The sequence below is a fragment of the Pseudocercospora fijiensis genome (assembly GCF_000340215.1).
Source record: "Pseudocercospora fijiensis CIRAD86 unplaced genomic scaffold MYCFIscaffold_3, whole genome shotgun sequence".
NCBI lineage: Eukaryota > Fungi > Ascomycota > Dothideomycetes > Mycosphaerellales > Mycosphaerellaceae > Pseudocercospora > Pseudocercospora fijiensis.
In genome coordinates, this window is record NW_006921534.1 from 3813522 (window position 1) to 3838351 (window position 24830).

At 51.6% G+C, this 24830-nt stretch overlaps 11 protein-coding genes across 11 annotated transcripts; 8 read left to right on the forward strand and 3 right to left on the reverse strand.

Annotated features, from left to right (window-relative positions):
- The first annotated feature begins 29 nt into the window (after positions 1 to 29).
- MYCFIDRAFT_163354 (uncharacterized protein) lies at positions 30 to 3276 on the forward strand. Its single transcript, XM_007926982.1, has 2 exons — positions 30 to 2785; positions 2833 to 3276. Exons 1-2 carry the CDS (start codon positions 35 to 37, stop codon positions 2872 to 2874), a joined length of 2793 nt encoding a protein of 930 aa, XP_007925173.1. The 5' UTR covers positions 30 to 34; the 3' UTR covers positions 2875 to 3276.
- A 167-nt stretch (positions 3277 to 3443) lies between these two features.
- Positions 3444 to 4359, forward strand: MYCFIDRAFT_187519 (uncharacterized protein; the record flags this gene model as incomplete). The annotated part of the gene is made up of 3 exons (XM_007926983.1): positions 3444 to 3501; positions 3569 to 3619; positions 3680 to 4359. The coding sequence occupies 3 exons, from the start codon at positions 3444 to 3446 to the stop codon at positions 4357 to 4359; spliced, it is 789 nt and encodes a 262-aa protein (XP_007925174.1).
- A 442-nt stretch (positions 4360 to 4801) lies between these two features.
- Positions 4802 to 7621, forward strand: MYCFIDRAFT_203066 (uncharacterized protein; the record flags this gene model as incomplete). Its single annotated transcript, XM_007926984.1, has 1 exon — positions 4802 to 7621. One exon carries the CDS (start codon positions 4802 to 4804, stop codon positions 7457 to 7459), a length of 2658 nt encoding a protein of 885 aa, XP_007925175.1. The 3' UTR covers positions 7460 to 7621.
- A 1898-nt stretch (positions 7622 to 9519) lies between these two features.
- On the forward strand, positions 9520 to 10336 carry MYCFIDRAFT_173515 (uncharacterized protein; the record flags this gene model as incomplete). The annotated part of the gene is made up of 3 exons (XM_007926985.1): positions 9520 to 9986; positions 10015 to 10213; positions 10244 to 10336. The coding sequence occupies 3 exons, from the start codon at positions 9520 to 9522 to the stop codon at positions 10334 to 10336; spliced, it is 759 nt and encodes a 252-aa protein (XP_007925176.1).
- A 137-nt stretch (positions 10337 to 10473) lies between these two features.
- Positions 10474 to 13176, reverse strand: MYCFIDRAFT_133498 (uncharacterized protein; the record flags this gene model as incomplete). Its single annotated transcript, XM_007926986.1, has 2 exons — positions 10474 to 10742; positions 10812 to 13176. 2 exons carry the CDS (start codon positions 13174 to 13176, stop codon positions 10474 to 10476), a joined length of 2634 nt encoding a protein of 877 aa, XP_007925177.1.
- A 229-nt stretch (positions 13177 to 13405) lies between these two features.
- On the forward strand, positions 13406 to 14401 carry MYCFIDRAFT_214779 (uncharacterized protein). Its single transcript, XM_007926987.1, has 2 exons — positions 13406 to 13509; positions 13572 to 14401. The coding sequence occupies exons 1-2, from the start codon at positions 13441 to 13443 to the stop codon at positions 14037 to 14039; spliced, it is 537 nt and encodes a 178-aa protein (XP_007925178.1). The 5' UTR covers positions 13406 to 13440; the 3' UTR covers positions 14040 to 14401.
- Positions 14402 to 14679: 278 nt separating this feature from the next.
- Positions 14680 to 15370, reverse strand: MYCFIDRAFT_210910 (uncharacterized protein). Its single transcript, XM_007926988.1, has 2 exons — positions 15232 to 15370; positions 14680 to 15178 (listed from the first exon to the last, which is right to left on the reverse strand). Exons 1-2 carry the CDS (start codon positions 15295 to 15297, stop codon positions 15080 to 15082), a joined length of 165 nt encoding a protein of 54 aa, XP_007925179.1. The 5' UTR covers positions 15298 to 15370; the 3' UTR covers positions 14680 to 15079.
- Positions 15371 to 17871: 2501 nt separating this feature from the next.
- MYCFIDRAFT_133522 (uncharacterized protein) lies at positions 17872 to 18213 on the forward strand (the record flags this gene model as incomplete). The annotated part of the gene is made up of 1 exon (XM_007926989.1): positions 17872 to 18213. One exon carries the CDS (start codon positions 17872 to 17874, stop codon positions 18211 to 18213), a length of 342 nt encoding a protein of 113 aa, XP_007925180.1.
- An 857-nt stretch (positions 18214 to 19070) lies between these two features.
- Positions 19071 to 19505, forward strand: MYCFIDRAFT_195567 (uncharacterized protein; the record flags this gene model as incomplete). Its single annotated transcript, XM_007926990.1, has 1 exon — positions 19071 to 19505. One exon carries the CDS (start codon positions 19071 to 19073, stop codon positions 19503 to 19505), a length of 435 nt encoding a protein of 144 aa, XP_007925181.1.
- Positions 19506 to 20154: 649 nt separating this feature from the next.
- Positions 20155 to 21358, reverse strand: MYCFIDRAFT_210911 (uncharacterized protein). The gene has a single exon (XM_007926991.1). It carries the CDS (start codon positions 21322 to 21324, stop codon positions 20323 to 20325), a length of 1002 nt encoding a protein of 333 aa, XP_007925182.1. The 5' UTR covers positions 21325 to 21358; the 3' UTR covers positions 20155 to 20322.
- A 778-nt stretch (positions 21359 to 22136) lies between these two features.
- Positions 22137 to 24372, forward strand: MYCFIDRAFT_152781 (uncharacterized protein). The gene has a single exon (XM_007926992.1). The coding sequence runs from the start codon at positions 22329 to 22331 to the stop codon at positions 23586 to 23588; it is 1260 nt and encodes a 419-aa protein (XP_007925183.1). The 5' UTR covers positions 22137 to 22328; the 3' UTR covers positions 23589 to 24372.
- The last annotated feature ends 458 nt before the right edge of the window (positions 24373 to 24830 follow it).

The window sequence follows — 24830 nt, forward strand, 5'->3', positions numbered from 1 at the left end:
TCGTGGAAGATCCGCACTGCCTGAGCAGACAACGATGCGTTCAGCACTGCTCGCAGCCGCCGCGCTTCTGCTGAGATCGACGAGCGCAGTCTTTGCTGACGAAGCCTGGGGCGTTGACTACCATATACCCTTGCTGGGCCTGCCTAAAGAAGATGCCACCTTTTTCCATCAGCCAAATCCAGCTTCCCGGGCATCGCTCATCTACACACTATCTGAGGACGGTGTGATAGGTGCAGTCAATCCTCGTGATGGCATATTAGTCTGGCGGCAGCAGCTGTTGCAAGGCGTCGGACCTGCCAATGCCAGCTTTCTGCGCGCTGGTGAGGGTCAGGATGTTGTTGTCAGCGGCATCGGCAACGACGTGTCCGCCTGGAGTGCTGCAGATGGCAGGTTGGCCTGGCATCGCAGTGTCAATGGACGAATTGAGGATTTGGAGATTCTAGAGCTCAGCGATGGCCGAGAGACTCCAGGCGCCAAAGATGCCGTCGTGCTCACCAGCGGCGAACACCCCGTAGTCCAGCGCCTGGACGGCTCTTCGGGCGACATCAAATGGACTTACGACATCGACAGCGGAGACCTGCCGTATCAAGTTCTCACTTCATCGACTGGCATATACGGCATCTTGCTACACAAGACCATGCTTGGCTACCTCAAAATCAAAATCATCACGCTGGATCCGGTCTCTGGACGGAAAATTGATGAGCATACGCTAAGCTCAGAAAGCGAGTTGGCATCCGCTGACACCATTGTATCTGTCGGGGCGAACTCTGCATCCCCCATAATCGCCTGGACCGACTCTGCTTACACTGTCCTCAAAGTGAACATCATTGGCACGAAAGGGGTCACATCTTTCAGCATCGATAAGCATGATGACGAGGCCGTGACTCGAGTGCGCCTACACGCACCATTCCACACCAATTCTCTAGCCCATTTCCTGGTGCATTTCGAGACTGCGACGTCCCACTGGGCTGAGGTGTACCACATTGACTTGAGAAAGAACAAGGTGGAGAAAGCATATTCGCTGCCAAACATTGCTGGTCAGGGCTCGTTCTCCACGAGCAATTCCGATGCCAACGTCTACTTTACCAGGATCACGAGGGACCAAATTGTTACAGTCTCTTCTGTGTCCCATGGAGTGCTTGGAAAATGGGCTCTTGGCGACTTTGGAGTTGCTGCGTCTGGGAGTGAGACACTCGAGCCAGTGCATTCTGTCTCCGAAGTGTCCCTAAAGAATGGAGAGGTATCGGCCGCTCGTTCTGCGGTTCTCTTATCCACAGGGGATTGGGTGCTCATTAGGGACGGCAGTGCTGTCTGGAATAGGCCTGAAGTGCTGGCAAGCACAGTTTCAGCTGCGTTCGCCAATCCTGCTGAAGTAGAATCATTTGCCCAGGATTTGGAAATCGAGGCCCACAGCAATGTCATTGCTGCATACCTCCATCGAGTCAAGCGGCACATCCAAGACTGGCAGCAGGTCCCAGCCATCTTGAGCGCTCTGCCTCAGCGCATTACAAATGGTCTGTTCGGCACCACTGCGGAGAGTGGACTGGTTGGCGATGTCTTCGGCTTCCATCAAGTGGTAGCGTGTGCTACTCGGACTGGACGCGTTGTAGCATTGGATGCTGGAAGCGCGAATCGTATAATTTGGAGCAAGCAAGTCGTGAAGTTGCCTCCGGGCGAGCCATGGCGACCATCGTTCAAGTCTAGTTCGGCTGGGGTCCTGGTAGTGCAAAGCGAAGGAATGCGGGATTTGAGATTGAACGCCACAAATGGAGAGCCTGTAGCCATTTTAACTGCAGCAGAATCGCCGGTGGCTCCTGAGAGATCTGTACAATTTACGCTGCGAGACGGCGAGCTTTCAGCGACGAGAGCAGCCGGTGATGCCGCCCAAGCAATGTGGCGTTTCCTGCCATCCGAAGGCGAACGCATTCTATCTCTGGTACCACGTCCTGTGAATGATCCAGTGGCATCAATTGGCAAAGTGCTTGGAGATCGTAGGGTGCTTTACAAGTACCTGAGCTCCAATCTCGCATTGCTGATCACGGCGAATGATGCCACCCAAGCAGCATCCCTCTATGTTCTCGACACGGTCTCGGGTGCAACTCTATTTGCAGACGTGCATTACAACGTGGACTTATCAGAGCCGATTCCAGCTATCATGTCGGAAAACTGGTTTGCGTACTCGTACACCGCTGACTCAAGAGATGGCACAACCAAAGGACATCATTTGGTTGTGGGCGAGATGTTTGAATCCTTGCTTCCGAACGATCGAGGCCCTTTGACTGGAAAGACTAATTCCTCCAGCTTGGGACAGTCTCCTGAGCCTTTTGTCCTGCTGCATTCCTACCAGATTCCGGAGCCTATTTCGCAGCTTTCGGTCACTCGCACACGCCAAGGTATTACTTCCAGGCAACTCCTGGCAGTGCTCGCAGATTCTGGATCAATTGTCGGCATCCCATATCCCGTCCTGGACCCACGTCGACCGGCAGGAAGAGATCCAACGAAGGACGAACAGCTTGAAGGGCTCGTCCGGTACACACCAACCGTCGAATTTGATCCGAAGTGGTATCTAAACCACAAGCGGGAGGTTTTAGGTGTCAAAAATGTGATCACCAGCCCTGCCCTGATCGAAAGCACAAGCTTAGTGTTTGCGTTCGGTTTGGATGTCTTCGGGACAAGGCTCAGCCCAAGTTTTGGTTTTGATATCCTAGGCAAGGACTTCAACAAGTTCCAGATGCTGGCGACCGTGGCTGCGTTGGCCGTTGCAACATTTGTAGTTGCTCCATTGGTATGTTTCAAAAGGCCTTATCTTAGTTCGCTGCTAATCTTCAGTAGGTCGCTCGCAAGCAAGTCAATACTCGATGGCAATTCGCTTAGAATGTCAGCCGTGAAGTGGAACGAGTAAAATATCCGCAGCAAGCGCCTCTTCCGGCTTTGATTCGGCCATTGTGGGGCCGATGGAGTTGAATGCCTGTGCAGCAACTGCCACTGGCAAACTTGCGTGCTTCAGAAAAGCTTCAGGTCAGCACGGGCAGAAGATGAGGATGTCGCGATGCCTATTTTGTCCAGACAGGACTAGTAGCGGGCGGCTTTAATGCCGCTGGACGCATGCTGACGCTGACACTAATCAAACAGCATCGGCGTGCTCTCTTGCATCTGCAAGGCTTTTCCTCTTTGGACCCCGACCATTCAGGATAGGCCCATAACGATATCCAAGAAGATGCAGAAAGTGTTCATAGCATTTGATACTCCGAAGCTCACAGACTTGGAGTTTGATTGATGTCATCTCTCACTGACTTGTTCCTTATCTCCACTAATCGCGGAATGGTAGGGCCCACACGGCGCAACAATTCCCGACCATCACGACACTATATAGCGGCCGTCAAGACAAACCCCCCACCAGCAAAAGACACGAGACCAGGAAATCGTTTTTCAAATTATCGACCATGGCTGATCAGACCAAGTACACTCAAAAGCTTCAAGGCCAAAAGGTTCTGATTACCGGCAAGTGTCACTGAGCATACTCTTTGCAAGTCTCTTCAGATGGTCCATGCTGATGATTGAACACTAGGCGGATCTGCTGGAATTGGCTTTGGTGTGGCTGAGGCTTGCTTGGAGCATGGTGCGTACGACAACTATCTTCCAAGTCGAATCCGGACTAACAACTCTCCTCAACGAAAAGGCTGCACAGTCGTTATCTCGTCCTCGAACCCAGACAGGGTCCAGAATGCTATCTCCAAACTTCAATCTTCGTATCCATCAGCCAAAGACCGTATCAGCGGACACGCTTGCAATCTTGGGGATGAAGAGAAGCTTGAGTCTAATATTAGAGGCCTTTTCGAGAAAGTTGGCAAAGGAATCGACCATGTGATTCACACTGCTGGCGACTCCCTCGCCGTCCTCAAACTTCCCGATCTCGAGATGGCAAAGCTCAAGGTAGCCGGTATGGTGCGGTTCTTTGCTCCCCTATTCATCGGCAAGTACGCCCCACAATACCTCAATCCAGGACCCAAGTCATCGATCATCATTACTACTGGCGCTGTTTCTGAACGTCCTATCCCGGACTGGACTGTTGTTGCTTCTTACGCTGCTGGTCTCCAAGGAATGACTCGTGGTATGGCACTGGACCTGCAGCCGATCAGAGTCAATCTTGTCAGTCCTGGTGCGGTGGATACCGAGCTTTGGGCACATATGAGTGCGGAACGAAAGCAGCAGGCCTTCAAGGAGATAGCGAAGAAGATTCCTGTTGGCAAGGTGGCGGTTGTGGAAGATGTCGCCGAGGCTTATATTTACTTGATGAAGGATAATAACGTTACTGGGGCAATGATTTCGACTTCTGGTGGGCATCTGCTCACCGGGTGAGCTAAGCATAAACATCTTCTCCGACGCATGTGAAACAGGACTCGTGTCAGCATGAGTGAATTGTGTCCATCACATGCGATTTACCATCAACTGAAAGCATATATAAGAGCTCGAGCTTCACTTCATTTCCCTTCGACGTATAAGTCTCGTGCTATCAATCTGAATTATCTGATGGCATTATAAAAGTGCCCGTTGAAAGGCTCGGCTCGCACATTCCGTCGGTGCGCGCACTCTGCACCCCGCCAAAGGACACACCAACCCTGAACACTCGACAGTTTGTTTTATACCTCTAAGTAAGAACGTTCACACATCACGCGATCTGCTAGCGTTTTGCATACGAAGGCGCCACCACTTTCCGGACATTCTGGAACTGAACACCAAACTCCTCGAAAACCAGCATACCTCCACCCGATCTCACGAATCCTCGGCGACTCGAATCGAAATGGCATTGCAAGAAGGCAAGGTCAAGAGCGTGCTCTCTGGCGACACTCTGATCCTGCAAAACAAGGCGAGACAAGAGCGCACAATCAGCTTGGCCTTCATCAACGCGCCTCGCCTGCAATCTGATGAGCCGTGCTCCTTCGAATCGAGAGACTTCCTCCGCAAGCTTGTCGTGGGCAAAATCATTCGATTCTCCGTGCTGTACTCGATCCCGCAGAAAGTTGGCGGAGCATCACGCGAGTATGCGCTTGTTCAACTGGCAGATGGAAAACAATTGCCTGACCTGATTGTGCAAGAGGGCTGGGCGAAGCTGCGAGACGACGCCGACCGCAAAGCAGAGGCACCCCAAGCTGCAGAACTGCTCTCACGGCTCGAAGTGCTCGAAGCACAGGCAAGAGCCGATGACAAGGGAGTTTGGAGCCCAAAGCCATCGATCGTGAACAATGTGCGCGACTTGCCTGACGCCAAGGCTTTTGCGGAAGAGCACAAGAACCAGGCCATTGAGGCAGTCGTCGAGCGTGTGCTGAGTGGAGACCGCTTGATCTGCCGCCTCATGCTCACGCCGACTCAGCATGTGCAGACGACTGTGCTGATTGCAGGGCTGCGAGCACCAACGACTGCGAGAACGAACCCGTCGGACGGCTCAACCCAGCCTGCCGAGCCATTTGGAAACGAGGCGCAACAGTTCGTGGAGGATCGATTATTACAACGTGGTGTGCAGGTGCGCATACTTGGCGTTTCGCCCAACAACTTGCTTGTAGGTGAAGTGCGGCATCCAGTCGGCAACATTGGGGAATTTCTGCTCAAGGAAGGACTCGCTCGCTGCGTTGATCATCACTCGACATGGCTTGGAGCTGAGATGGGCAAGCTACGACAAGCAGAGCGTTCCGCGAAAGAGCGCCAGGCTGGTCTATTCAAGGGCACTAGCACCACACCGCGGGCTGGGAGCGAGCAAGAGGCTGTCGTGAGCAGAGTCTTTTCGGCAGACACTTTGTTCATCCGAAATAAGGCCGGACAAGAGAAGCGAATCAACCTGAGCAGTGTCCGCCAGCCAAAGCCAACGGACCCAAAGCAGGCCCCATTCAGCGCTGATGCCAAGGAGTTCCTGCGAAAGAAGCTCATCGGTAAGCATGTAAAGGTGACAATTGATGGCAAGCGACCAGCTACGGAAGGATACGACGAGCGTGAAATGGCGACTGTGTCGCAGAATGGCAAGAACGTGGCTCTCATGCTCGTCGAGAGTGGTTACGCCTCTGTGATCCGTCATCGAATGGACGATGCGGACCGCAGCCCAATCTACGATGAACTGCTCGCAGCTGAAGAAGCAGCGCAATCCGAGCAGAAGGGCATGTGGGCACCGAAGCCACCGAAGGTGCAGAGCTACGTCGACTACAGCGAGTCTTTGGAGAAGGCTAGGCGTCAATTAACCATGCTTTCCAACAAGAAGAAGGTGCCTGCTGTCGTTGACTTCGTCAAGTCCGGCAGCAGATTTACCGTTCTTATACCTCGCGAGAATGCTAAGCTTACTTTCGTGCTGGGTGGCATTCGCGCCCCGAGAAGTGCTCGCGGACCAAACGACTCGGCAGAGCCTTTCGGACAGGAGGCCCATGACTTCGCCTCGAAGCGCTGCAACCAACGCGACGTGGAAATTGATGTGCACGATACCGACAAGCAGGGTGGCTTCATTGGGGACCTTTACATCAACCGCGAGAACTTTGCCAAGATTCTTGTTGAGGAAGGTCTTGCATCAGTACATGCATACAGTGCTGAGAAATCAGGCCACGCAAACGAGCTCTTCGCGGCTGAGCAGAAGGCAAAGGAGGCTAGGCGTGGCCTGTGGCAAGACTGGGATCCTTCGCAGGAAGCTGCTGAGAACGGCGAAGACTATGAGGAGGTCAACGGTACCAATGGTACCAATGGCGACGCAGCCTTGCAACCACGCGCGCGCAACTACAAGGATGTCACTGTCACTTACGTCGACCCGACCAGTGCTCGCCTGAAGTTGCAGTACATCGGCTCCGGACAGGCAAACCTCAACTCGCTCATGAAGGAGTTCGCTTCCTTCCACATCTCTCCTGGAAACAACAAAGGCCTCGATGGAGCACCCAAGGCCGGTGACATTGTTTCAGCCAAGTTCTCTCAGGATGGTGTATGGTACCGCGCACGGATTCGACGCAATGACCGTGAAAACAAGACCGCTGAAGTTGTATATATCGACTATGGCAACTCCGAAACGCAGCCTTGGAGCCAGCTGCGCCCTCTTGACCAGGCTAAATTCGGACCGGATCGCCTGAAGGCCCAAGCAGTCGATGCCGCGCTTTCCTTTGTGCAATTTCCGACTGCAGCGGAGTACCTTTCTGAGACGGTCAACATGATTAACGACATCACGGTGGATCGTGAGCTTGTTGCCAACATTGACTACACGGACACACGAGACAATCTGCTTTACGTGACGCTCATGGATCCAAAGTCTTCAACTTCGCCTACCGATAGCATCAACGCTGAAGTAGTGACTGAGGGTCTGGCTATGGCTCCTAAGAAGCTGCGCCCATTCGAGCGTTCTGCGCCTGAAGTTCTCGCCGACCTAAAAAAGCGAGAGGCTGAGGCCAAGGCTGACCGCCGCGGTATGTGGGAGTACGGCGACTTGACCGAGGACTGAATTACATATCTGTATCATTATATCTGGGCATGAGCACGAAAGGGTAGGATAAAAGCTATTGGTTGCTCTTGCATGGTGAGTTGAGAGCATTGAATTTAAGCAAAGTGCATGCGTTGCATAGCGACAACTGTAGCATATGAATCGAAGGCTTCATGATCCGTCAGCCCAGTTTCGTGGACATCGCTCACATTCGCTCACCGAGTCGCCTCACCTCACTTGGGTATCACTCCTCTTAGTTCCTGTCCTCATAGACGGTTCACGTAGTTTCAAATTCGGTGATCAAGGCTAGGCGCTGGATGGTCAGACTGGGGACTCGAATAATACAAATGGATAATATGGCCGAGAACTGGCGAAATCCCATACTTGACACGATAGGCCAGATCTACAATCTTTTCTTCAGAGGTGGTGTTCTTGCTGCCCGATACTCGAGCACCACTAAACTGATCGATCATGGCCTGTAGATCAGACAATGGAAGCGCGTAAGGAGATCTCAGAGCTTTGTGATGTTTCAAAAAATGCCCGGGTGAGCTGGAGCTGCGGCCGCACATCTCGGATGCTAGCGATTCTTTCGATCCTACCGGTGTATTGGGGGCTACTGACGTCTTGGAATGGCAGTCGCGCTGAGTCCTTTTGAGGTGGAAAAATCTTTTCGGTGCACCGCTTTTTGGCAACACCAGGTCTAGAATACGGCTGGTGCGGATGGTTTGGTCGAGAATTAATAGGTAGCCAAATTATGAAGCTGGAAATTTTGGAGCACGGAGGATGTGGGAATGGTGAACTTCTGAGTGTTTTTTTTTCATAATGCTTTGCAAGACCGGCATCCCATCGTGCCCATACAGATCAGGCTGTTGTCGTCATTTTCGTGATATAGTTGCAATTTGGCGTTTCTGTTTTTAAGCATATCCAGTGGAACTAGAATACATGTAGTGCTGTCGCAGTGTCGCATGGTCGTCATCTTGCTTGCTCGGGCTTCTCACACATTTCATCTTGAAATTCTCGCACCGTTTCGCAACTCTGAAAGGGCGTTCGAGAATGACAGGCCTTCGGTGTGTTACAGCGCAGTGCTTGCAGACCGGGAGGGATAGCAACCGCCCTGCAGGTCAGCTCTCAATAGTTGCATTCGTGTTGACAACCCATCTCATTTACGTTGGCACAAAGCACGTTCCACTTTCCGATCGTAAACATGCTAGACGACTTGTGTTCCATTTTGCCTTAGTGACGTTGCAGTAAAGGCGAAGCGTGCCATACTGTATACACGTGCCACGAAGGATGCGGCCGATCACACGGCCCGAGGTCTCACCTCACGCGTTGCTTCAAGCTACATGTACTTTCCTTTCCTTTTCGCAGCTCATGACATTGTATGGCCCACCTGCTGAACGTAGTCCGAGATGGCTCATCAGCACTTTGACCTGTTCGAGGTTCCCTTGATGAAGGCATGTAACACCAGATCCGTGCCCAGCGACCTGCGAACTAAGCGTGTCCCAAAGCACATCGACCATATCAATCCCCTGGAACTCAGATCGATGACGAAAAATCATCCTCGACCCCGGAAAGCGAGATATAGACCAGAATACATTGTCAAAGAGCTTGGAGCCGGGTAGAGAGCAGGCAGATTGGACGAAGACCTTTGCCAAAAGTCGGAAGCTGGACTGTAAGCATGAGGCACGTAGCTTATCTGCTTTCAAGTGGTGCAAACATGCTGGATGACACGATATTTGTGAGCTTGATGTGCTTGCCTAGCGGAAGTGAGAAGCGCACTCTGAGACTGCTCAGGGCTAGCGGATGGTAGGAATATGCGTGTTCCTTGCCATCTGCTCGAATGCGAGATCGTGAAAGCTTTGGTAGTGCAGTTGATATGGTGAAGGGATGTAATGGGCATGGCGACCGCGGCAAGAATGGATGGCAGTCAACACTCACATGCATGCGGCAACGGTCACGCTGCACCTGTCCGAGACAGGCAACGACGATGAGCCTCGACTTGGACATTGGCGCACGGCACGCAGGCGGGGGCAGTTTCGACTGATACTGATGAGCGGCGATAGCGAAGAGGGAGCGCGCAAATGCATAGATCAGTGCTTGCCGCGTCAGAGAGCGGATTGCGTCACGCCAAGGCAAGAGCGTTGAAGCGAAGGCAAGTAATAAATACAATTATTTCCAGCCAAGCGCACTCCGGTCATTTGGCAAAGTCCGAGGTCTGGCGTGAAATCCCCCACGATCTCAACATTCGTGAAATGGCGATGGAACCTGATACACGCGCTTCAGAGAACTTCAACTGGGAGCTGCAAAGCTCACCACGCTCAGACTTGGCTGCGGGCGAATTGTTGAAGGCAGGAGCAGGGCACTCACGTTTTCGATTGGACTTGACCACCAATCAACATGACAGAGTCAGTGGCATGGCGACTCTCAACGCAACGTCATCACACAAGGTGCTCGGACACGCAATCAGCTTCTTCGGGAGTCAAATGAAAACCCCTGGGAGCAATGTCTGCGGGCATGGGGATCCAGTTTTCGATAGGGCTTGGCACAGGTGCAGCGCGTCGCCGACGATCTGGGAGGGCTTGCGGGTCCGTCACTGGGAAACCAGAGCCCTGTGCTGGACATGGCATCGAGGTGCCTGCCGAATCTTTTGCTTCATCATGCGCCACTGCCCTCGGTAGAGGGCCGTCACTCGACTACCCGCTGACTAGCCTTCGATTCATAGCTTACCCGAAACCCGCTCTTGACGATGTTGAGGGTTCGATCCCTGGCGATGGCGTGGCATGATTGTTCGCCGTTTGACATCAGACTTGTCAATTTGCTTTTCCCCTCCGGGGATCGAACCCTCGAAGTCATAGTCAACAGCGCTGGAACATCGGACACATGCTTGTGCATTCATAGACAAGTCTCGGTGCTCAATCCAAATCATGCATCATGCATCAATTGCTGTGCAGTGCTCTGCCTCCCTTTTTGTGCTCAGCAAGTTTCATCAGGCAGTGATTTTACTATTCAAGTCCGCCTTGCATAACTATGCCTCCTTAGGCAGCACCAGCCTGAAGATTCTCCAACCTCAGAGTGGTAGCCTCAATCAGCGCAGTCTCACGCTCCAGTAGCCTCCACACCTCCTCCATCTTCCTCTGCTTATAATCCCACGCTTTGGTACCGTTTGCCGTTGATGGTCTACTACTAATTGCTTCAGCCTCGCCCTTGGCTTCCAACTCCTTTTGCACCGACTCGGCTTGCTCCTTGAGCTGCGCATAAACTTCACGAACAGCATCCACACGTGACGCAACCGTATCCTCACCATCTCCCTCATCGCTCTCCACGCTCGAAGATGTCAGAACGCTATTCTCAAGCCTGATATTCGCAGTAGAACTGCGAAGATTTGTTGAAAGCGGCATGACAGTTTTACTGATCCGTTCCACCTCATCAGCAAACGCTCGTTCCTTAGCCGAAAGCTCTTTGCTACCGAGACCGCGCATCTTCTTGCGAAGATTCTCCACCCGCTCATGGATCTCTCGGGTTTTCTCCTGCCGTTGCCGCACCCGATTTTCAACCTTTGACTTGCCTCCACGCACGAGCTCTGGCTCTCCAGGTGTCTGTTCGGGGAACTCATCGTCACCGGTGACGCTGTTGACGCGATTGGAGAGCTCGCGCACTCGTTCGATCTGTGCCTTCATCTCGTTGATCATCCGTTCGCATCGTCTGAACAAGTCTGCTGCCGCCAGCCCGAGCATGTGTGTTTCACTACTGAGTACTCGGTGCGCCTCAGTCATCTTCTGCAAGGTGTATGGTGAGAAGTTCACCAGGCCTTTGATATCGCCAGGCACCGCGCCATTAGCACTCTCGCGTCTCCAAGACTCGAGTAATCCTGGCAACTTCGATGCGTGGAAGAAAACCTCCGCGGGTTGGTATGGCGCTCGCTCTTCTGCCGCCGTGAGAGCGGCTCGAGGCTCATAGACGTCGGGGAGATATGGATGCGCTGCGAGGACCGGGACGTCGAGAATCGCAGCGATAGGCGTCTTGCCTGACGACGAGAGTGTGATGTATCCGAGATTGGAGGCGTCAAGAATGCTGATGGCGGCATTAATGTCGTCGAGAGGTTCGTCCACCTCTGCCGTAAGTCGGCTGACTGTGGTGAGTGATGATTCCAAGATCAGATTCATACGAAAGTCGATGCCCTCAGTTGCAGTGACAGGCGCCGACAATTCGTCTTCTAATGCACGAACCCAGGGTCGCAGCGACAGATTGTAAATCCCTGTAGGCTGCGTGCTGAAGATTTCGTATCGATCGGCTGGCGATGGGGTGAAAGTCGGCCATGCCTCGTCACCTTGCTGATCATCAGGTGCCAGATGGACAGTCTCATACAGCAGTAAGGTCTTGACATTCTCATCGCTCTGCTGATATAGAGCACGATTTCGAGATGAGCCGGGAAGCCATTCCGCCTCCACTCCTTCGAGGTTGAGGCATATATGTACCTTACCTGTATTCGTAGATAAACAAACAACCCCAACGCTAAGACCCTCATCGATGGCAAGATCGTCGAAGTTCTCATCGTCATCGAAGAGATCTTCCTGACTGACGTTTGGCGCGATAACGTGGATGTCCGTGATGTCACCCGAATCCGGCTCAGGCGAGATCTCGAATGGGCCTTGAAGTCGGGGCATAGATGCCGGCTTTTCTGGTCTCGAATAGACTGCCGCGTCGCGCAAGCCGGGAAGGATCGACGGATCTTGATCATCAAGCTCAGCAAGCCACTTCCTCTGATGCGTCGCGATGAGCTTCTCCAGCTCTGTGCTTTGCTGGCTGTGCTCGTGAACGCGCGCTTTCGCCACCACACTTGTCGTCAGGCTCGGCAACACTGTTGGCGAAAGCCAGAATTGCGATGGAAGAAAGGGACACAGCGCATAGACATCTCCAGGAGCCATGGCTATCCACAGGGTCATGCTCGACCAGCCATCTTCATCTTCTTGTCCCGTGCCACCGAAGCAGCTCGCAGACACGCGCATTTGTTCGTCGTCAAGCGAGTAGCCTTTCTTGACACCATATTTGTTCGCAGCCAGATCATCTCGAGAAGAAGTTGCGCGGGCGAGTTTCCTCAGATCGACAGCTAAGCTTGGCTCATTGAAGCTGGCTCTGTTGTCGATGTCCAGCTCCCATAAGCGCACTACTGCATCCAGAGTAATGGTAAGCAGCGCATTTCCTGACGGTGAGAGTGGATGCCAAAGAGCGCTCACAAGCGGTGACTGTTCCAACACATGCGCGGTAGGGCCGACAGTAAAGGACTTGAGCTTGAGTGTCTGTTGCTCAGGAAAGTTGAGGTGTTCGGGCGGGGGTAGGATGCAGACGCGACAGAGGTGCTTGGTGAGGATGGCGATGTATTCGCCAGTGGGAGAGACGGAGATTTGCTGTATCGACTGATTCGAAGGAATCGATGTGTGAAGGCTTTTGTAGAGCGTTTGCGGGCTTTTTTGTGGTTGTGCCCGTGAAGGTCGAATGCCACCTTCGCCAGCCTCTTTCAGCAATGCGACATCTGCCCATCGCAGCTCATTGCCCGTCGCATAGAAAATCTCCGTCCCCCGGTGTGCAATCCGCTTCGAAGGCCCGTCCTTTGCGCTCTCTAACTCCGATGCTGCGCGTGCTTTTCCATTGATACTGCTCTTGTTTGCCGGCTGGAAGAAGTCGTAGGCGGCTTGACCGTGATCAAGCCACTTGGGCGCTCGTTGGATGACTTTGGGCATTGCTGGAGTATTTATTCCTCTGCTATCTCGATCGCATTCTGTTGTCACATGCACAACGTACAACGCGCAAGCCACAGTGATGTTCTTCTGAAGCTGAACTGAACTGAGCTTGACAAACTTTACGCGCTTTCACAAGCTTTGAGGTCGCGTCCAAGCTCTGTCCGTGCTTGCGCTTGCCAAGCGCCTGCTTCACAGCTTCAACTCGTCTCTTCGTGGCGACAATAATAATCCACACTACAACCACCAACGACCAACGACGTCGTGATGCCTTCCTTTCAGATGAGAAGCACCGTCGAGAGGCTGGATAAGCCTTCCAGCTATGCCATGAGCAAGGTATACCACGACCAGCCTTTCAGCTTACTTCGCGAACACATAATGACAACACCTACCTATAGTACAAGAAGCGCAAGCGCGCGCCTCACGAGGAACACGATGAAAGCAAGCGCGCACCCTCACCCGACCTCGAAGAAAAATTAGCCAACGCCACGACCCTCTACGTCGGTAACCTCTCCTTCTACACCACCGAAGAACAAATCCACTCCCTCTTCAGCACATGCGGAGAAATCAAACGTCTAGTCATGGGTCTAGACCGTTTCGCAAAGACGCCCTGCGGTTTTTGCTTTGTCGAATACTACACTCATCAAGACGCTTTGGACTGTCTCAAGTACGTGGGAGGCACGAAACTAGACGAGAGAATAATTAGAACGGATCTGGACGAGGGCTTCTCTGAGGGCAGACAGTATGGTAGGGGTAGGAGTGGTGGACAGGTCCGAGATGAGTATCGTGATGAGTATGATCCTGGTCGTGGAGGCTATGGTAGAATGATGGACAAGGATTATGCGGGCGAGTATAATGACCGATAGGATGGTGATACTTTACTGCGATCTGCGAAGGGATCGAAGGCAAGCGTTGGAAAGCTGAAGAGGCTTTCTTGAGGCAGTACATTCGGTGGCAATGCAACCGAACGAACGCCCAGCGACGTGATTTTGTACTCATCGGACAGCACCCGGGAGTTTTCTAGGCCACAAGCGGAGGCTACAGAGCACCTTCCTCCTGGCAATATTTGGGTTCGAGCGTTAGCTGAAAGTACGATCAGCGAGAAGTGTGTCGCGACGCTCGAAGATCCATACTATCTCTGAGTTATCTGGTGTGACACTAGGATCAAGCCTCACGAGGGGCAGTGCTTGCTTCTTGCCTGTCCCTCTTAACGAGAAACCCAACCTAGCGTGATCTATCGTCTACACTCGGTCCATCCCTCTAGTCAAGTTCTTACCCGCACGCCTTAAGAAATGTCTAGCGCCGAAGCTATTACAACCATTCAGCTAGCTGCTTGATGCATGCATCGGCATTGCGAAGACGATTATCGATATTGGACGCGCTATCTATGACGCCCAAGGACTTCCACCGAAACTTCGGGAACTTCGGGAACTCCTCGAGAGACTACCGGCGATCGAAGAGCTGTTAGAGAGTGCGTATGAGAATTTTGAAGAAGAGCAGATTGATGAAGATACGGGCAAGGGCGTGCAGCCGATTCTTAAACAATGCGAGCAGGCACTAGGTAACCTAAGAAATATCTTTAGAAAAGCTGGTCCAAAGGATGGGGACAACCGCGGCGACGACAATACTCTCGCTTATCTCGAGAAATCGAATTCCGAGAATACGCTTTCTCAGAAAGAGAACTCCGAGCAACGAGAGCTACTCGAGACCCGAAAGAAATGAACGAAAGGGAAGCGAGTTGCTTTACAAGGCCGGTTCGTCTTAATACGCAAGAATTTGTCGAAGTTGTACCATTTTCGATCCTGGAGGTTTAATGTGTCTTGAACCCGATGCTGCTCTAACGCTTGACCGAAGGTGTGCCGTCGTACACTTTCTCGCCGTTGTGGTTAATCTTGCATTGTTGACGTTACTCGAACTCGAACCCGATGCTACTCTCGCGCTCGATAGAACGTTTGCCCCCTGGATCGCACTCCTTCTGGCCGCTGCTATTGATCCAGCATGTCGGCTACAGATCAGTTAGCAACTATTCCAAAATCTATTTATGAATCTATGACTCACTTTTTGAGCGAGTGGAACGGCTGTGCAAACGGCCGCCAAAAATGCTATAAAAATCGTTGCCTTCATTTTGTCGTTTAATCGAAGGTGATTTGAGAAAAGTTGGGTTGTGGTTATGAATAGTACTGTTCAAAACTTCAAGATTGTTGAGCTGAGACTTCGAAATTTTGAGCACAGGGCACACCCTCGATTATTATACACCTAGTGACACAAAACATATTCCGCGGCTTCCGGCGTAAATTATACAGTTTATCTGTAGTACCCACCCGCTGCTTAGTCCGAGCCCACCCTCGTTCCTTAGGTGGCTCTACCCGCGTAGCGGGTAGTCGACAGGTTAATAATAATTGCGGCTTAGTAATAATATCCGTAGACCATTATATTATCGACGTGTTTCCTCGTGTTTCCAAGCTCTTTTACGCGCTATATTATATCGACTTATCTTAAGGAAGAAGATCGTATTGTAGAAGCAATAGAGTAGCTTACTAAATAGGAGGTAGCTCTAAAGTTAACTAAAGTAGCCGAATTCTTCGAGGTACTATACTAACGACTGCGACATCGTATTCAAGGCCTCCCTTCTAAATCTACGCGGAAGTTAAGTTATCGCAAGCTTAATAAGGTCTAGGAGGCCGCGATAGTCTAGTATTTAAAGCGCTACGATGAAATCGGTGTATCTACGCGCCTACGCTAGTTGTTAGTTACCGCTAACTCGATTCTCGCTCGATACTACGACGATCCGACCTCACCGCTACTAATAGTGTCTTCCGCGTAGGCAAGTCGATAGAAAGAGAGGAACCCTTAGTAGTAGAGAGTAAAGACTATACCGTTAGATGCGGCTAGAGCCGCTACTTATAAGGAAGGAGATATATAGTAGTAGTTTACTCGGTACTACTAGGTCTGTACAGAATACGGTATATTGCTATCGGATATATAGAATATAGACGAGACAGGCTTCCGCATTGGCATAGCGAGAGGCTAGTGGGTACTTACTTAGTATCCGAAGAGGCGTAACTTCCTACCTATAGCTAACAATCGCGAGTCTCTAACGGTTGTTAAAGCTATTAGCGCTGCTAGGTCTATAGTGCCTCTAATGCTTATTCTACAAGGCAAAACACACCTAAATACATAGTTTCAACACTTAGAAGATAATACACTAGTTAGAGTAAGCGATTCAGGTTATACAAACGACGTTCTATCGCTAGAGTAGGTATAGCACTTCGATAGGTTCTCGAAGGTTACCTAAACTAGTAGCTTCCGGCTTCTGCTTCTCGACGGCTACGGATCGCATACAACTAAGGAATTTATTGAATATTGCGACGCTAATAATATCATACTATTCGCACTGCCTTCATATACTTCTGCTATCCTACAGCCTCTAGATATAGTTATATTCTAGCCTTACAAACACTAGCACTCCGAAGCCGTAGATTTAGCCGTTCGGACTAGCTATACGGATTATAACAAGCTCGAGTTTCTAGTAGACTTTAAGCACTTCCGATTGCAGGCATTAAAGAAGGGCACTATTATATCGTTATTTGAGAAGACCGGACTATATCTATTTAATCCGGAGGTCGTTCTTATCAAGGTTCGTGCTTAGATCGAGTCTCTTCGCTCTCGAGAGAGGTAGATTACTCTAGAACCTCAATCGAGAGCGGCACCGAATATGCTTAATACACTACGTAGTGTAAGGTCTTATAATCGCTTCACTTTAGCGCTGCTTAAACAGAACATGCCAGACTCTATGCGTAAGCCATTAACTAAGCTACTTAAAGCTACGGAAATTAGGCTTCTCGAAGGTATAGAAGCGATCGATGAACTAAACAATACTACTGTTACAATAGAGGCTAGAAGGGCTCGTAATCTATAGAAGAGGTCTAGTCTATAGAAAGGAGGTATCTTATATATAAAGAACGCGCGTACTATTGTTTAAGAGCGACAAGAGAGTGATCTTATAAAAGCACGTAGAGCGCTTACACGTACTAAAGAAGCCGATATGAGACAACGGATAGCAGCTATTAATAAGCACGTAAAGGGAACACCTGCTAGGCCTGCTTACATTGCTTACAGGAAGAAGATTATTCACCTATAGCTTTAGGTGATGGACGATATTGTAGATACAGTGTCGACAGTCGAATAATATTATCACTAAGCCGCAATTATCATTGACCTGTCGACTACCCGCTGCGCGGGTAGTTATGGCCGAGGCACGAGGACATAACGTGACCGAGCGCGCGGGTAGGTACTACGGATACAAGGTATTCCCCACGCACGCGGCACGCCGCAGGTCCGGCGCAGGATAATATGTATAAGGAGAGCTACATGGGTCCATGCTTCTGCAGGTCTTCGGCACCAAGTGATTGATGACTAACAGCTCCGAGTAAAGCCTTGGCTACGTTCTCCTTCACCACTACTGCAACATTAGACCCTGCACTGCACGATCTGAGACAACAAGAGAAGCCAGATATATCTGCTACAGCCAGAAAATATGGAGTGGAGCGCTCTGTCTTATCTAGGCGGTTCAACAAGAAGTCTGGAACCAAGCAGCAGCAATATTAAGATCTTCAACTTCACAACTATCAACAAGAGGCTACCCTTGTGGACTATATCGATACTCTTACGTATTGAGGTATCCCTCCAACGCCGTCAATGGTGAATACATTCGTTCATGAGATCACTGGCAAGTGGCCTGGGAAGTGCTGGCTCAGCAGATTCGTTAAACGGTGGCCTAGAGCGATCCAGTCCAAATACCTCCTTCCTATCGACTCAGCACGCAAGAAGGCTGACTCACTTTGGTCCTATAGTGAGTACTTCGGGCATCTTCAACAAAAGATGCAGCAGTACGAGGTGGAGCCTGAGAATATGTATAACGTTGATGAGAAAGGATTCATGATTAGTACCATGAAGAAGCAAAAGCGAGTCTTTATAAAAGAGGCTTACGAAAGAGGCTCCTTGCTAGGCAATATCCACGATGGTAAATGTCGGTGTTGAAGTCAAACGGAATCATGACATCTTGACGAATGTTGTCCCAGACCAGAGTCTCCGCCTTCGGGGTTGAGTTTGCAATTTCTTCGGATGCCATATGGTCATCAGCTGAAGTCTCACTCTCCAGTGCAGGAGCTGGTCGAGTTATGATGACGCTGTCCGTTCGAACCGAAAGATGCGTCTGCTGATTCCAACCCAGATTCCAGCTCCTGGTTCTGCATAACAACGATTTCGTCGGGATCGTATCGTGCATCTGCCCATCATTATCATGACCTTCAACATGATCAAAGTCTCCAGACTTATCTGGCATGGCGCTTGATCCCTCAACGACCTCACCTGGCACATCGTCTCGCTCAAGCTCCATCGACAAGTCTTCCACTGTTGTGTCCATCTCCAGACTCTGAAGCTCCTGGTCAATTGGCATTGGAGTATCTTGATCTTCAATCCTAGACGATTGATCTTCGTCGTTGACTGCCTCCGAAATCAAAGGCTGCAGCTCCGGATACACCATTGCCCGATCTCGAGCTCTAGACACTGTAGTTGGTCTGACTTCTGACAGTGGAATCACAGGCTTTCGGTATGGCTTCGTAGTCTGTGGAGTACCTTGCTGCGTGCCGAGCACAGTAAAGCGTCTGACAGGCGTGCCCGACCGTACACCATATCCTGTGCTCGGGTGTTTTCCTGAGTGCCAAGGCGAGGACCAGAGCGCTTCATAGGCGTCTTGGGCCCGCACAATTCATCTTGGGGGACGTTGTTGGTAGTATCACCTTCTTCCGACTCATCATCGTCTAGCTCTGCAGTCTCATCATCGGCGTCGTCGAAGGGTTCGCCGATTCCATCCGAGGGAGTGGTCGGCCTAGAAGATGCTGGAGTTAGCTCTGGTCGAGGTCTACACGAGCGACGGCGATTGTGCAACGCCTGCATTCGCTGCCTTTGTTCAACGACTGGGCGGCAAGACCACAAAGACTTTCAGTGAACGCTTGACTCATATGGTCTCTAAGGAAGGCTCGCCAAAGACTTTGCGGCGCCTTCGTATTTACAACAAACTGGTCCTGGAAAGCGGGACTGGCAGGGAAATTCACTGTGTCAACAGTCGCTGGGTGACAGATTGCGATGCGCAGGGCACGCGCATGCCAGATTCTGATGAACCCTATGCTGTTGAGGTGAACAATGCTCCACGCACTGCCAAGCGCCGTCACAAGAGCATGGAATCCACGAGCCTTACCAACATTGGAGGCAGCGTCTTCCGTGATCGCAAACCCGTCTGGGTAGAAGCTCGCTGGGGCGATCGCAACTGAAGATGGACTCGCCAACGGATGACTGAACGACACCGATCAACGTTGAAGACAAGGAGAACTCTGGTGACGATGGATCGCCATCAACTCTCGGCTCCGAACTCACTACAGCCAGGAGACAGCAGGATAATCGTTGATGGGCTCCAGAAACTTGAAGAAGTCATTCGCTATGAGCCTGATCAGGCTCTCCCGTACTTCGAATGGCAGGGCCGAACAAACCACTTTAGACGGGCTCGGTACCTGATAATGATCTTGCTGGAGGAGGCACCGCTCACGCTCACGTTCAGGTAAATCTCTACACGCGCTGAGTCGATCAGTCGCACTGGCGCGGGTGCGCAAGCACAGCTCGAGCGAGAGAGATAGCGCAAGGCCTGAGAGGCATCCTGGCATATTTTAGGTGGGCATAATGTCTCCGTCGGCGCTGTCACTTGTCGACTCGGTAAGCGTTTACTCCGCATGCGCGAAAATCCAGCACATGCTGTGGCAGCGGTTGGTGAGCAAAGCCGCGCACGCACGAAAATGGTCTCTTCCGCGGATCCGCATACCATTGAATTCCATCACCTACCATAACCTAGTGCTCTCGAGCATTTGCCGCCAAATTCGACTTTGCCTTGCCGTTATAAGATGTGAGGTTTGGGCTGCATGAAAGGGACATCGGCTTGCAGACAGAAGGCTTGAAGCTGTGTCTGCGGATTACTGTGGATGTCTATGTCTGGCTGTAGCAACAGCAATCACCCCAGGAGGGCTTCATGATCTCCCGATCAATGCAGCGCATACATCAATCATTCCATGAATAGAGCATGGTTTCTTCAGCTCATCATCACATCTGCCCTCCATACTTCAGCCTCATGACTTCTCTCAACCACCAAGCATGAATGCGCTCGTCACTCGTCAGCTCAGGATGGAACGCAGTGCCGAAGACATTGCCCTGCTTTACAGCCACGATGTCTCCATCCTCGCCCAGATCCTCAGCTGTAGTTGTCTTATCCTTAATGGCACGAGCTCGGCCAGGTAATTTTGCGAGAATCTCAACCGGTGCATTCGTTGCTTGTCGCGGAGGCGCAAGAATAGTCTCCACATCTACCTTCTTCGCAGCCTCACTCTCATCGATGATAGCCGACGAAGTTGATAGGACTTTCTCCACAACCGGTGCTCGAATGAACACTGCCGGGAAGTTGCCTCCTTGGAGGAAAGGTAGTTCTAGATCTGCCTCGAAGGATTCTACTTGTCTTCCAAAGTAGTTCCTGTGGACCCGGACGTCCAAACCTCCGATCAACTCTTGCCCAGTCTCTTTGGTCTTGTTGGCACTTTCCGCCAGCAAAATCAAGCCAGCGCATGTGCCCCACACCGGCTTGCGTTGCACTTTGACGTATTGCCGTAGTGGCTCGAGGAGACCACATCGTTCTGCAATTAGCGATATGGACGTAGATTCGCCGCCGGGCAGAATAAGTGCATCGGATTCGGATAATTGCTCTGCGGTGCGGACCTGAATGAAGCGGAAGGAGGGTTGAGGAGGAAAGGTGGTGTGGGCCTTGGTGCTGCTTGGCTCAGTGGCGTTCGAAATTGTCCGGGGCAGGTCGTCGGTCTGGTTTTGAGAAAATCTCGGGGATTTGCTTTCCTTCGCTTCGGAGACAGATGGTGCGGCATTGCGCGCAGGTGATGCTGTCTCGGTTCCGCGGGTGTTTGGCGGGAATTGTCGAGATGGAGATTCCAGTTGGGTCTGCTTCAACGATCGGGCGGCGTGGGTGAGCAGCGTGATGTGTTCCAAAAAGGCGCCCTGGAGCGCGAGCACGCCAATCGTGACGTCGGGACTTCCTGTCATCGTAAATGTTGCAGCGGCATGTTTTGTTCGTTGCTTGCGCACTGATCAATGTGATGATGGCTTGGTCGCATTGTTATCAAAGGTGCACTGATAAGCCAATGTGTGAGTCAGACTGCCATAGGGCGCGAAGGTTCGAAGTAGTGCTATGGCGCATGACACTCCACTGGCTCGAGACGCGGTCGAGAGTGTGGTGGTGGATGTAGCAGACGTGCTCGGTCAGTGAACACGAAGAGCGTGCGAGTCGGGACTTGGCTGAAGGATGGTGAGGTGAATAATATGATATGGTGCAGCGAAGAATGGAAGGAAGGCAGGCGGGGGAGGTTACAGCCACTAGAATACCATACGTGGCGCCGGCGTCATTCGACATGCGGATATGATAGCCATACCATGTGGCATCGGATGGCATGTGGGTGGATCCTCTATTGAATAATACTCCCGCGTCGGCGAGTCATCCCACCGGGCGCTGCTTGCGCTGTGATGAGAGATGGTCGAACATACGAAATGCCTTCGTAGAGCATGAGTTGCGCCGACGACAAGGCTCAGCTTCTCATCACATCATCCACCTCGCATTTCTGCTGGTATCGCGACTTGGCCACTGCACGGCATGGCATGGCATGGCTGCTGGCATGGCTTGGCTTGGCATGACATGACATGTAGCAAGACATTCGGGTCGGAGATGGGGATTTAGTGGAAATCCTGCTGGCCGCTTTTAGACTGAGCTGCTGGTCAAAATAGAACTATGCAAGCACGCCTCCGCCCGCGTGTGCGCGATGATCTTCATCTATCATTTGCTTCCCAATCTCTACCCTCCCTTCCCCACCAAACACTCCCAGCCCAGCCCACCGCAACGCAACGCATCACCTACTACTGTCCGCGTACGACACGACCACATCAATCCGAAAGCCGACATCCCTCTTGGCCTCACCTTGTTTTGTCCGGTTCATGTGTAATCCCTTTCGAGGGACGCCGACCTGCCCGTGCCCGTGCCCGTGCCCGTGCCCGTCATGTCCACGTCCGGCCTGGTCATGTCGACGCGCAAGCGAGCGCTGTCACAGCGCATCCCACTCGCCATATCGACGCACTTCCCCGATATCTCGACGTTGATGAACAGCCTGGCGAGCGGGCTCACCACGGCAACCACCAGCTTCCCGCTACCCAACGACCAGGGTGAGATATCATGTTGGCTACTCGACACAAGGACTCTGTGGCCCGGCACCAACATATGGTCTGCTACGGGAGCTTCAGAGGCAATGGCCCTGGTCTCGCAGGCAGAGCAGAAGGCAATCTCGAGTAAGATGTTTATCCAGGATGCGAGAATGAGTTTGGGCTCTGCATTACTTAAGCGCTTGTTCATATCCAAGACGCTGGACATTCCATGGAAAGATGTAGGACTCGCGAGGAAGGGAGACCCCAAGCATGGAAAGCCGTGTGCAGTCGACGCTGTGGGAAGACCGATTGAAGGCATTGACTTCAATGTGTCGCATCAGAATGGCTTGGTTGCTCTGATTGGCTGGAATGGCAAGAAGAGGCATAAATACCTGCCGAACGGCGGCATTGAAGGAACAATATCACCCATGGCCAATTTTGAGCCGGATGTCATGGTTGGCGTTGACATTGTGTGCGTAAACGAGCGGGACGACTACCGGACAATCGATGCAGAGGGCCTTGATGGATGGGTAGACATCTACGACTTTGTCTTCAGCGATGAGGAGCGGTGGAGCATGAAGTACGATGTGGATTATGTCACTCTTCTGGACGGAACCATCTTGAACAGAGATGAAATCGGTCGCCACGACAGGTGCATTCAGCGAAATATGCAAATCTCTCTCACCACTCCTGCTGGACGTGACGTGACATTCAACTCCGATCAGCTTATCGAGGCCAAGCTACGACGCTTTTATACCTTCTTTTGCTATAAGGAAGCCTACATCAAGCTTGCTGGCGAGGCATTGCTTGCACCATGGCTCAAGCAACTTGAGTTCTTTAACGTACGATCACCCAAGCCAGGAAGTCCAGCTCGATGCAGCACCATTGGCCAATGGGGAGAGGAAGTCGACGATGTAGAAGTCCACATGAACGGGCAAGAAGTGTCCGACGTGAGGATGAAGATTCAGTCCTACGAAGAGAGCTTCATGGTCTCAACAGCCATCCAAGGAGAAGTCCAAAACCTCAAGATACCCAGCTTTAAGAAGTTGGACTTGCGCGCAGACGTTCTGGCCTACGCGCACAAACATTTGAACGTCTCACCTTCGGACTATAGGTGAGCCCATCCGCGAGACCAGCGCTCCGTAGCGCTTGGTGAAGAAGATATCAAACCTCGCGCTTACACGACGAGCAGAGTAAGCAGCCCGACTCAAGCTCGGCTGTGACCGTACCACAGCTGCGACGATACATCAGCTGATGCATCGTATGGACACGATGTGAAACAGAGGCTGGTGCCACGACCATGTTCTGCATATCTGCTTTCATCAGCATGAAGCAGTTCTTGAAACGGCACGCCTGGCTCGTTAGTGGGCTAGCGAGGGCTAGCCATCGGAGTTCGCTTCCGGGCAATAAAGGTTAATCGCACTGTCCAACACCGTCTGCTTTCCCGCGTCTCTTCCAAGACGGGTATGTTGACGACTTGCGCCGAAATATATCGAGAGAAATGCATCCAAGACGTGGAGCATGGAATACAACATGGACAGTTGCACGCCGGCCACAGTGACAGCAGCGAACTTGCAGTCTCTAGATCACCGGGAGGTTTTGAGATCCTTTTGACGACCCTGGACGGTTCTGGGCTTCAGAGAGGAGTTTTGTTGAATTTTCCAGCATTTGAATGGGAGCGGAGTGGCGTTGGGATGGATTTAGGCCATGGCATGAAGCGGGACACGCACACGTTACATCTTCGATACGTTTGTCATTTGCATCATCAGCATCATTGATGAGCGTCACCCTCTAGGATAATGCCTAATCGTGTAGCAGCAAGGCATTGAGGAGATTCCGAATCTACTACTGCATGCATGTAGCCTGTCGGAAGTAATGTAGAAACCACCATTTCAACCACAGACCGACGAGGATTTCCGGTCCCCGAAACCCGCAGCACTAACACCAAAAATTTCTTGCATAGAACTTTCCACGCATGGAAGCACATACGTCAACAACCTCGCTGTCTACTGTTCGCCATGCTTGCGAAAATTAATGGTGAAGATGGCACCACCATGACTTCAGCCTCCTTGGTACCTGCAGGCAGCAATTTCGACCTCTATACAAATTAGGAGGGATTGAAGGATGCGCATGAAAGTCCCTGCTTCTTTCGATTTGTTTGTGGCTCTGACAACATGACACCTCACACACCCCGGATGCAGTCAGCCGGAATGGTTTCGGACCCTTTCGAGCTAAACCATCAAATCCTTCCCGCTGCACTCTCTGACGACAACAAGCCTACTTCTGAGGCTGTGTTTCAAGGTGGTTCCCAAATTTCGGAATTTGAAGCCTGAAAGTTTTGTGGCGCAGTGTAGTACTGT

What these genes read in the sequence shown, in the direction of transcription:
- MYCFIDRAFT_214779 (XM_007926987.1), top strand. Translation starts at nt 13,441, where the DNA reads ATGCCTTCCTTTCAGATGAGAAGCACCGTCGAGAGGCTGGATAAGCCT. An exon ending in CCAGCTATGCCATGAGCAAG is followed by an intron (nt 13,510 to 13,571) that starts GTATACCACGAC and finishes ACCTACCTATAG; the next exon opens with TACAAGAAGCGCAAGCGCGC.
- MYCFIDRAFT_163354 (XM_007926982.1), top strand. Translation starts at nt 35, where the DNA reads ATGCGTTCAGCACTGCTCGCAGCCGCCGCGCTTCTGCTGAGATCGACG. An exon ending in CATTTGTAGTTGCTCCATTG is followed by an intron (nt 2,786 to 2,832) that starts GTATGTTTCAAA and finishes AATCTTCAGTAG; the next exon opens with GTCGCTCGCAAGCAAGTCAA.
- MYCFIDRAFT_210911 (XM_007926991.1), bottom strand. Translation starts at nt 21,324, where the DNA reads ATGACAGGAAGTCCCGACGTCACGATTGGCGTGCTCGCGCTCCAGGGC.
- MYCFIDRAFT_210910 (XM_007926988.1), bottom strand. Translation starts at nt 15,297, where the DNA reads ATGAAGGCAACGATTTTTATAGCATTTTTGGCGGCCGTTTGCACAGCC. An exon ending in CCGTTCCACTCGCTCAAAAA is followed by an intron (nt 15,179 to 15,231) that starts GTGAGTCATAGA and finishes ACTGATCTGTAG; the next exon opens with CCGACATGCTGGATCAATAG.
- MYCFIDRAFT_152781 (XM_007926992.1), top strand. Translation starts at nt 22,329, where the DNA reads ATGTCCACGTCCGGCCTGGTCATGTCGACGCGCAAGCGAGCGCTGTCA.